General features: G+C 46.1%; 1 protein-coding gene across 1 annotated transcript; it reads right to left on the minus strand.

The window, feature by feature from the left end:
- Positions 1-8,714: 8,714 nt before the first annotated feature.
- Positions 8,715-11,372, minus strand: NKX2-3 (NK2 homeobox 3). Its single transcript, XM_070946278.1, has 2 exons — positions 10,823-11,372; positions 8,715-9,346 (listed from the first exon to the last, which is right to left on the minus strand). The coding sequence occupies exons 1-2, from the start codon at positions 11,370-11,372 to the stop codon at positions 8,715-8,717; spliced, it is 1,182 nt and encodes a 393-aa protein (XP_070802379.1).
- Positions 11,373-11,576: the final 204 nt, after the last annotated feature.

Genomic DNA, 11,576 nt, shown 5'->3' on the forward strand with positions numbered 1-11,576 from the left:
CAATCATATGTATCATACATTCTTACTGTAGCAATGTCTATGGTTAGGAAAATGCATTTTGTATTTATTCTCCACTTCTGCTTTACTGTGGTATAAACCTCCCTCAGGAATTACTTTTATGGTGTTTCCTGTGTCCCTGCATATCTTTAAGATGATTCTTTAGCAATTTCAGATATCTGGGAATTGCAATCACAGCACATCTGGATGACACTGGATCAGATTAGAAAAGATTAGGAGTGCAAGGGTGAAAATGGAAATGATTGATCTCATCTACAGTTGGTTTTATCCACACTCCCTGCTAATATCATCTAACAAATGGGGATAGGCGTTCCCTCTCCCTGTCATAAAGCTTGGGTAGAATGATTCCTTTCTTATCAGAGATATCTAAATAAAGATATGAATCTTTAAAAGTTAAAGGATGATTCCATGTGTGCAGCCGCCAGATGCACTCAATAACTTTTTGCTTGGCTGTTCATAGTTTGAGCCACTTTCTGTTGTGGTTATGAAAGAATGAGAATAAATCTTTTTAGATATTTCCACAGCGATACGTTCTTAGGCATCCTGTCTGCATGGTCTCTGCCCAAATGTGAGCCCAAGGTAAGGATCATTTCCCACCTCTCTTTCCCACTTCTCTGATTTCAGGTATTGGAATATTCATGCAGCAATGGAGTTAGGCTGGATTTTGGAACTAAATAAGCTGACTGTATAATAAAGAACACCGCTTGGGGGGCCGAAAGCCCTACTAAGCAGGTATATACAAAAGTATGAAGGCTATTGCTTAACGCATTGTAAGCCGCCCTGAGTCTCTGGAGAAGGGCGGCATATAAATCGAACCAATAAATAAAATTAAATAAATAAATGAATATGAATATGAATATGAATATTCTGAGAATGAAGGGTTATGGAAAAGCAGCAGGCAGTTTTGGTATCAACAGCTAGCTGATAAGGGAACATGAAGGCCTTCCCAGATGCATGTTGATAGGTCATCAGGACTGAGGTTGGTGATTGTAATATCTTTTTATATACTATATATTTGAAGATGTAATCAGAAGCCAGTTGGGTATCAATTGTCACTGGTGTCCATTCTATTTACTCTTGAAAGGAATATTATCCTTCACCATTGATATGTGGAGTCTTTAGGGCTCTCTGAGCTTGGTTGCTTAATTGCAGAAGTTTTATTATTTGGCTAGATAACATCATCATGACACTGATGATGTTGCCTAGTTGGTTAATGAAACGTTAGGAAGCAAACAACCAAGCTCTGAGAGCACCAATGGTTCCATAGTTCAGCCCTGAACTACATACAGTATATCCTCTTCTATTGGAATTATTTGATATATTTAGCATCAGGAGAATTATTCCTGCTGTAATAATTATAGCGGTAGGCTTCTTAAAAAGCACAAAATACAAAATATTATCTGCTGGATACTATGTTTCCATTATTGCTAATTTGGTTGGTTGATTAATTTTATACAAAGACATCCTAAATGTAGAACTACTCTTCTATGGTGGGGCAGAAAGGAGAAATGTTAGTTGTGTGCTACATAAATAACAGTCTGAAATAACAGTCTCCTCTGCTTAAGGAGAGAACATGATCAATCAATCAGAATAGAGCTGGATGAGACCTTGGAAGTCTTCTAGTCCAACACCCTGCTCAAGAAGGAGACGCTATACAATTTGAGACAAGTGGCTGTCCAGTCTCTTAAAAACCTCCAGTGATGAAGTACCTACAATTTCTGAAGGCAAGCTGTTCCACTGGTTAATTGTTCTCATTTAATTGTTAATTGTTCTTGATTAAAGCCAGACAGTATTTTGGATATAATGCTTAATTCCCTATAACACATAATTTCTCCGAATGAGAAATATGAACAACTTCTATACTACTGTAAGTACATCTACTCTAGCAGTGAAGCCGTTTAAGATGCAGTTATTACACCAGCCAATAGGTGGGGATGCTGCCAAAGGCGCCGTTCCCATCCTCTTTTTTTTTTGTGCTCTGCCTGGAGAATACAATACTGTATCGCCACTGTCTGGGTTGATGGAATCACGAAAAAGCTGCCCTTTCAAGGAGCAGTGCCGTGGATTTGCATGCCAAGAAAAATCCGAGTTGCTGCTGCTGCTCCATTATCTATCATCTATCTATGAGTTGCTAAGGAAACCACTGAGCTGGATTGAAAGGAAGCTGGCCTTAGCATTGCAGTCTTGTGGCAGTAAAGTTATTCTAGGCTTTCCTTAGGACGTGGGACACAAGATCAGTGGTGAAATGTAAATTTTGTTACTACCGGTTCTGTGGGTGTGGCTTGGGGGGTAATATGACTGAGTGGGCATGGCCAAGTTTTTTTTTTTTTTTTTTTACTTTTAAAACCATTTTTCTACAACCTCTTCGGCTGAAGAGGTTGTTTAAAATGCTTTTAAAGCCTCTGACGATCCCAGCTGACTTGCCTGATTGGCAGAGGCTTTTTTTTTTTCAGCGTCTGACGATCCCAGCTGACTTGCCTGATTGGCAGAGGCTTTTTCTTTTTTTTTAAGCCTCTGATGATCGCAGCTGACTTGCCTGATCCGCAGAGGCTTTGTTTTTACTTTTAAAAGCACTTTTTGTATAACCTCTTTGGCGGAAGAGGTTGTAGAAAATATGCTTTTAAAAATAAGAAAAAGCCTCTGATGATTGCGCGGCTCAGCTGGGCAATGGGGGGGGGCAGGGATTTTTGCTACCGGTTCTCCGAACCACCCACCTCCATCGCTACCAGATCAGGCGATCCGGTCCGAACCGGGAGCATTTCACCCCTGCACAAGATCACAAAATCTTGCTACCAATACCGTATTGTTCATGGAGGATGGGAGGAGGTGATCATTCTCTAGTTCCACAAAGGGGATCTTCTACAAAATGTTGCACTGCTTGCATTCAGGCTACTCCATGTACTTGCTGATTGCCAGTCAGAGTTCTCAGAGGGCTATTACAGGGTTTCCCCTTAGTCCCGTGTCCCCATCCCCCCCGCCACCACTTTCCCATGTATTTATTTACATATTTTTACATACATCTGTATTTATCCATCAAGAAGGGTGACACTTCTAAGATTAAGAGAATTGAAGAGATTATTATCTTCGATTAGATAATGAAAAATAGATGAATCAATCAAATTGTTTCCGGAAGGGAAGTGAGAACTGAGCTGAAGGTCATGTGATATATGGAATTATCTTCAAGTAAAAAGCCCTTACTAGAGGGAGTAAAGGATAGGGATACAAGGCCATAGGATGAGAACAAATTCCTGTTAACTAGCTTCATGTGTCAGGTGAAAAGCATGAACTCTATGGAAATTTCACTATTCACTATTCACAATTTCACTATTATTTATTAAAGAGTATTTATCATGGGATCAGGTGGGGAAGGGAGTTGCGGGTGGTCTGAGATTCCTTTTTTTAAATTAAAACTAACAATTCTTCGGATATGATCATTTCCTTTAAATCCAGGAGTGCATAAGAGAAATAAATAACTGTTCTTCCCTTCATTTTCTACACAGTCGCTTTCCCTATAATTAAAATCTCAAGTTGTTCCAGCCCTGCATGGCATAATGCTAGGAACTGGGACCATCTAATGAAGCTGAATGAAGGGAAATTCAGCACAGCTAATATAATCTCTGTTCTACAGTTCCTGGTCAAGCTCTAAGATTCATTGGCAAAAAGTATAATGATGGCTACCCAATTTTGAAGATTTTACTGTAGATAAGGATTGGACGTTTCAGGGGCAAGGCATCCTGCTAGTACAGGTATCCCTCGAGTTATGACCACAATTGAGCCCAAAATTTATGTTGCTAAATGAAACATTTGTTAAGTGAGTTTGTCCCATTTTATGATTTTTCTTGACACAGTTGTTAAGTGAATCGTTGCATTTAAGTTAGTAACATCGTTGCAAAGTGAATCTGGCTTCCCTATTGACTTTACTTGTCAGAAGGTTGCAAAAGCTGATCATATGACCTCAGGACACAGCAACCGTCATAAATATGAACCAGTTGCCAACCATCAGAATTTTGATCATGTGACCAAGGGGATGCTGCAATGGTTGTAAGTGTGGAAAATGGTCATAGGTTACTTTTTTTTGGTGCCGTTGTAACTTTGAACAGTCACTAAATGAACTGTTGTAAATCGAGGACTACCTGTACTCTTTATGGATAAATCATGCCCCCAGTTTCAAATTCAGTGAGCCTTTCCACACAAGTGGGTTATCTCCAGCTGGCTGGAGAATTCTAGGAGTTGAAGTCCACAAGTCTTAAAGCTGCCAAGTTTGAAGACCTCTGCTCTAAGTCATCCCTGATCTGTGATTAAAGCCTCTGTTGCTTTTCTTCCTGCTCACGAAACAAGCAATCCAACTATGGATTCTCCTTTCCTGGAGGGTGTGTCTTCTCTTGTGGTCCAGTGGGTTAGTGTTTCCCTGACCTTCGAATTTTAGCTACAACTTTGCTACTCCTTGGCCCTATCTTTTACAGAATAGATTTGCTGTGTCAATGATCTTCCTTCTCTTCCCTCCCCTCCTTTTCCAGATATTTTAAAGACCAATTGTAAAATGTCAAGTCAGATGTAAAGAGAGAGCGGAAATGGGGAGGCAAAACTGCCAGCAGTAGTGTTACTGCTTCTCTTGTCTTGCTCAGCTCCAAGAGGTGACCAAAAGAGAGAGAGGCTGGGGGTTTCATGACTTTATAGTTTTGATCGGAATTTTGATCGGAACTTGATCTTGAATCTCCACAGAGACCACTCTGAGGAACACAGATCCTGTTACCAATTGTGTGTATGTGCATCTTTGAGTTAGTTTTGACTTTTGTGATTGCCTGGACAGGTTCCTAAATTATTCTTTGCAAGACTTCAGAATTGGTTTGACATTGCCTTCTTCCTAGGGCTGAGAGAAAGTTACTGGCCCATGTCAGCCAGCTGACTGTGCCTAAAACAAGATTAGGACTCATGGTCTTCCAATGTCTAATATTCTACCCCAGATATTTGCTTTATAATCTCTTCCAGCAGAAGCTGGGTATACCTTGAAAAAATTATTGCAAAAGGAGTTGGTGTACTCTGAAAAGCAACTCTTTCAGAACCTGAATGGCAGGATGCTATGATGTGCTTTGAGTGGCAGAATACTGTGATTATGAGAATTGGGAAAAGAAGAGGAAAGTGGACCAGATGGGCTTTTGATCTGATCCTATGATCTAACTATGACAAATCAATAAATGAATAACAGATCAATGAGACTGAGAGAATTAATAATATTTCTACACAAACTAATTCATTGAAATCTGGTGCCATATAGGTGTTCCACAGTTGATTGCTTGTGTGCCATCTAATCACAGAATGAGCTGCTCATTAGTGAAGATCTTTCTCTTTTCTCTGAATATCCAAAGATCTCAAGGATTTATACTGTAACTCCTACAGTTACTGGCATCCTAAGGGTTCCCTTCAGACCATCTTCTCCAAAGAGATTACAGATTCAATGCATCTGGAACGAACTAGGCTGCATTAACATTTTAATATAAATGTTGAATATTTGTGGAGCCTTCCAGATCCATTTGGTAGTGGGGTGCAACTTAATTTGTAATGCAATTTTCCCACTAGTGGCAAGCACATGAGCCTATTAAATATTAATTATTTAATTCTTCCATAGTCTCCTTGTTCATGTAGACCAGTACTTTCTTCTTTCTTTTGCTTGGACTTTATTTTTTCAGAGAAAAAATATTTATTTATTCATTCATTCATCCATCCATCCATCCATACTGAGAAGTTGCAACTATGTAATCTTTCAGATTTAAGGGACCTGGAACAGCTACTATTGCCAGATTTCATGTGTGTAACATCTCCACTCAAAAGTTAATCTAGGTTTGAAGCATTACACTTTTTTTCTTAGTGTCTGCACTTCTCCAGCTGTGTCTTCAACTCTGACTACTGGAATTACAGGTACTGATTCAGAGCTGCAGTGAAACACATTTGGAAATCACCAGGTTGACTAGTTAAAAGAAATTACCCCATGCAAATGGAAAGACAACATGGTAACTGCTGCACGGTCCCATCCTGAAACCATTTCTATTCTCCTGGGATAGGGGGTGTTATAGAGGAGTAATTCAACTCTAATATGCCCCTAAATTACTACACTGTAGTGTGTTGTGCAGCCTCATTCCATTGCAGGTGGAGATCAAGCCCATGAGCCTGAAGGCAAAATCAATAGATGGCAGGTCAGGTGATAGACAACTCTCCCTATATCTTTTAAACTGCATTGCTTAATCATTGTAGTTGTTTGTATTTATTGTGCTATATCTTTTTATATGAAGAGTTGTTTGTATTTATTGTGCTATATCTTTTTATATGAAGAGTAGGAGCAAAATTTAAGAATAGGTATACTTAAGTTGGTTACCCCAGCACCATTACCAAAAAAGATTATCACCTGCAATGGACATGGTACAATGTACTTTGCAATCTCCATAATTCATTCAAATGTAATTTAGCTCCTAATTTAAAAAGTGGTAACAGCGCCTATATTCATTTTTCTTTTCTGTTCTATCATGTCCGATTCTTGGAGACTGCCTGGACAAGTCCCTGCAGTTTTCTTGATAAGTCTTTTCAGAAGTGATTTGCCATTGCCTCCTTCTTAGAACTTAGGGAAAGTGGCTGGCCTAAGATCAACCAGCTGTCTTCATGTCTAAACCAGGAGCAAATTCCCCAGATTTCTAGCCTGACGCCTTAACCAATACACCAAACTGGCTCAGTTGAATTACAGATTCACAGAATTCACAGATTCACTTGAATTACAGATAGGCATTCAAGACTTTTGGGTAGAGCTGAAAGAAAACTTGGTCATCAGATCCAAGCTAATGGTTGCAGAAGCCTACCCATCTCCTTCTGAACCGGCTGGTCCATTCTTGCCTGTGCTCATTTGATTTATGTCTCCCAATGGCAGGATTGGAGCAATGCTACACGGAGACCTTAAGGCCATGTGGGAAAGGTGAGAGCTCCTTACTGGTTATTTGTAGAGCTGAGATTCAACCTTACTTTAGAGGGTCTCTATTGTTATAGTACCTGCACAACCCTCTGAAAATTTATGTGGTCAATCAGAGGATTGGAGGCAGAATAGGTAGGTAATACGTGTTTGCTTCCATAGACTCCATATCTCTTCTCTTTGCCCTTTAGTATCTTTTCCGTTTCAAATCTTAACCGAGGCGAAATTGGGCAGTGAACTGTGTCCCTTCACTCTATCTCGCTTTCGGGCTGCAGGCTTAAAAGGGGGGACGGGACAAAATTGCCTTAAAAGGGGGGACAGTTTGCCCGTCCGAGCCCAGCGTGGGGACAGCGCAGGCCGTTAATCTCCTGCCTTTGTCCCAACTCCCAATTCTGTAAATGCCGCTTCTCAGCCCCTTCCCGGCTGGTCCCTTCCCGGCCCTGTAGCCACAATGGACTTCTCTGAGCAGTTCGCCAGCGTGTTGACACCCTCTTCTTGCGCGGGACAAGGGAATGACAGTGGACCGCTGCCGAAGGGGCTGGAAGGAGAAACTTTTGACTCTGGAGAGTTGGCATCCGCCTCACCAGCAGCAGCAGCGACAAAGCACATCCCCATTTGGTTAAGCGAAGTAGTTGCTGCGGGCGTTGGCTCAGCAGCTTCGGGTAGGACTCGGCTACTGCTCGCCAAAGCCGGGCGGGCTTCTACGGCGCCGCTTTAATGCGAGTTCCTCCCCTTGTCACCTTTCTCGGTGTAATGCAAGATTACTCTGGTTTAAGATTAGCTAACACGGAAAGGGGGAATGGGAGGAGGGTCATACAGGTGAATTCACCCCCAGGAAAGTGCTAAGCGGAGCCTCGCGGACTAAACCTGCCTCTCACTTATTAGGCTCGAAGCAGGACATCTATCCTAGCAAAGCGGAAAGGATGGAGTGGAGGGAGAGACACTGGTTGCTTTCGCCATCAGGGCGCACCGTTAAAGTGTTGTGGGAATATAATTCCCTCCAGGAGAGTCTCACGGTATTGTAGGGGTCATATACATTTGGGGGGGGGGAACCCGCGTTCCTGAAGCATCTGCCTATACCCGCTTCCTCATGTCAGTCCCCGATCCGGGCAGTGAGGTGCCATGGGCGTGGCATAAGGGCTTCCGAATTGCAGGGTAGTCACCGGGGGAAGGTGGCTAAACCTGCGCAAGGGACACGGCTGGCACCGACTTATTCCTTCTGCCTGGGATGGAAGCGGGCCAGACCGGCTCCGCATTTGCGCCTCCTCCATCCTTCCGCGCTATAGCAAGGGCAGATCTCGATATTGCACCTGTTTATTATTGGATCCTTAAACACCTCGCAGTGTGGCTACATCGATACATTTAATACACGGATAGCGGGAGGGGAGTCGAGGGAGGTTTGTATAAGCGAAGCTGCTTTGGCCTCTGTTTCCCCACTGCAACCCGGCGACTCCCGGGTTGCACCTGCCCCTGCCCCGTCCAGAAGCTTCGGGCCAAGTGGGGGCTCTCCCCACGGGAGTCCCAATAGAGAATCTGTTCTTGTCCATCGCGGCGATCCAGGTTAGCTCCGTAAGCGGACGAAGTGCTCCAGCCCAGCCACATGAAAAGGCCCCCCTCCCACGTCGCCGGAGTCCGCTTCTTCGGGCGTCGCTCCCTTTTTCCCCAAAGGGTCCCAGCGCGGCCCCCGAGTGGCTGCGGAGGACCAGCGACCCTCCGGCCCGCGGAGTTCCAGGAGCAGCGCCGCCTACCAGGCTCGGATGCCCTGAGTGCAGGAGGAGCCGGCGGCCCCCTGGTGCAAGGGCTGAGCTCCGCCGGGGAAGCCGCCCACGTTTACATAGGGCCCCGGCGATGGTTGCACCGAGGGGCCCAGGCTGTTGGCCGCGGGGTAGCTGCAGCTGTAGCCGGCGCCGTAGGCTGCGCCGCTGGAACCGCTGTAGGCGTAATTAGGGAAGCCGTTGTACGCGTAGGAGGCGGCGGGAGCGTTGTAGGGCGCGCTGTAGGCCTGCGAGCCCCCCAGGCATGGCTTGCCGTCCCTCACCAGTACCGGAACGGCCACTCTGCGTGGCGGCGGCGGCGGCGGAGGCGGCGGCGCTGGAGGCTGCTGGGCCGCCCCTGCCGCTGGGCCGCCGAGTTCCAGGGCCTTGTCCTGCCGCTGCCGCTTGCACTTGTAGCGCCGGTTCTGGAACCAGATCTTGACCTGAGTGGAGGTGAGCTTGAGGCTGCTGGCCAAGAGCTCCCGCTCGGGAGCAGAAAGGTAGCGCTGCTGCTGGAAGCGTCTCTCCAGCTCGAATACCTGCGCCTGCGAGAAGAGCACCCGCGGCTTCCTCCGGCTGCGCGCCTTGGGACGCTCCGAGGCCTCCTCCGCGGGCTCTTTGCCTGCAACAAGAGCGAAAGTAGAGAGGAGTAATGGGGCAAGACGCCTAAGGGTAAGGCGGCCGCCTCTGAGCGCGATTGTTGCCCCTAAGCCATTGATTTCGGTGCAGCCAACGCCTGGAGATACACCTAGTAGGAGACCCTTTTCAGATTTCTACACATCTGCACCACTTGATGCCCTTTCCAGGTTTTGGGCACAAGTGTCTGCAATCTCTGCCAACACGATACTGATAATGGAAATAGGGCCATCAGCTGTTCTCTGGAATGAATGAGCATGGAGGGAACCCCCCCCCTCTTTGGAAGCTCCCTTTATCTTCTCCTGAGTGGGGCATGGATTTGTCCCCAAGTCTCTCTTGATGCAACCAAAGAAAAGTCAGCACAGTGAATCCTTAGGATTCCTATAATGATTTGCTGCACAAAGTTTAGTATACCATGAAGTATTCATATCTGACTGAGATCGTGTTTTCCACCCACTTACAAATCACTGTGATTGAATTCACACAATATACCAATTTGAAACAAACTATCTTCTGGGTTAATCTCTATTTTACAGGATTTACACTCAAGTCCCAATGATTACAGACTGAAGATTCCACAAGAGGCAAGAGGACTTTTTTTAAAAAAAAAAAAAATCAGGCAAAAATAAAAATGGAGCAGAGTAGCATTTTGACTTGATGAAACAAGTGCAACACGGCCAACCATTTTTGAATAAAGACCCTAACCAGGTTAGCAATGTTAGGTCTCCAACTACACACAACTTTAGCCTCCTGGCTTGGAAATGTGAGAGCAGCCCTTAGAGAGCTGGAGCTGCCTGCCATTTTCTTTGCCCAGAGTTTGGAGTCAAACTGAGCCTAGATCAATTACTGTCTCTTCCCCATTAAAAGCGACTGGTTGTCTGAAAGAACTGGGAGCTGGAAGAAGGACCTTTGCCCACAAGATAAGAGAAGGACAATTTCAGTATATCCCCCTCCTGCAAATACAACAGCACTCTTCTCTTCCCCATCACCATGTCTAGGCCTGGCAGGCCTGTTCTAAACAGATCAGGAATAAATTGTTTTCTGCACTCCTGAGCAAAGTCTGGCGCCAGATTCTCCCCTCTTTGGGTGCTCTACCCTGAGGGCCTAGGAGAGTTTAAAGCCGCCTCTAAATCTGACCTCCTATGTCTGTGCTAAGGAAGGCTTGGCCTTGGCTCTATCATTTATCTCCCCACTCTTTGGAAAGAGCTGGGTGGGCCTGGGGGAGAGTAGAAATTGCTTTTCTAGTTAGCTTACAGCCCTGTTTTCTAGTAAGGGACTATAATAGGGCTGACTCTCCAGATGAAGGCGACAAGGTTGCATGCCCTGCACAAAGTTAACCAGTGACGGTTCAAATAAACCAATCTTATTTCATAATTAAAAATCATCCCCCTCCCCACACGAGCCTTTTAGGGACACAGCCTGATACAAGTGGTCTCAGTATTTCGACAAGGGAGATCATAACCTAAGAGTTCTTCAAAGCACTCAGTCTTTCCTAGCGACAGGCAAGACAATTTACACTCCAAAGCAGCCTCCATCACGTCCCCACCATCCCAACAAGACGGGGGTGCTAAAGCCGAGACCACCCGAGGGACCCCTAAAAAGGGACTGAAAGCGAACATGCAGAGCGAGAAGGAGCACCTGGGACAAAGCGTGCTGGGAAGATGCGTCCGGCGCTCAGCATCCCGGTCTGCTCCGGGTGACCAAGAAATATTTCCGAGGCTCCAGAGGAGGGCAGGGCAACACGGAGGATACCGGCTCTGGGCCACTCTTGAGAAGGTCCCCTGAAGGGGCTTGGCCGAAGCCCCTGCGCCGGGTTTAGGCGGGTCCTGCTCCTGGCCCCAAAGCCTGCCAGGGTCGGGCCTCCCAGCGCTCTTGTACTCACCGGTTCCCGAGTCCCGCGCCGGCTCTGCCTCCTCTGCCAGGCCTTTGGGCTCGCAGGTGCTCCGCAGCACCGCCTGCACGTAGCTGCCCGGGGAGAAGCCCCCGTCCGCTTGGCTCTTTGTGGAGGCCATGGGGGTGAAGAAGGGCTGCTGCTCCTCGCTCTCTTCCTCCTCCTCGCCGTCTGAGAAGCGGCAGCTCAGCAGGCAGGAGGGCACCGGCGGCGGCGGCGGGGGGGAAAGGCGGTTCGAGGGGCCCCCCGAGACGTTGCTGCTCCTGCTGCTGCTGCTGCTGCTCCAGTTTCAGGATGTCCTTGACGGAGAAGGGGGTGGAAGTGG

This window comes from Pituophis catenifer, unplaced genomic scaffold (assembly GCF_029215685.1).
Source record: "Pituophis catenifer annectens isolate HBS135680 unplaced genomic scaffold, rPitCat1.0.hap2 SCAF_6, whole genome shotgun sequence".
Taxonomy (NCBI): Eukaryota; Metazoa; Chordata; class Lepidosauria; order Squamata; family Colubridae; genus Pituophis; species Pituophis catenifer.

What these genes read in the sequence shown, in the direction of transcription:
- NKX2-3 (XM_070946278.1), bottom strand. Translation starts at nt 11,372, where the DNA reads ATGGCCTCCACAAAGAGCCAAGCGGACGGGGGCTTCTCCCCGGGCAGC. An exon ending in GTGCTTTGAAGAACTCTTAG is followed by an intron (nt 9,347 to 10,822) that starts GTTATGATCTCC and finishes CTCTTGTTGCAG; the next exon opens with GCAAAGAGCCCGCGGAGGAG.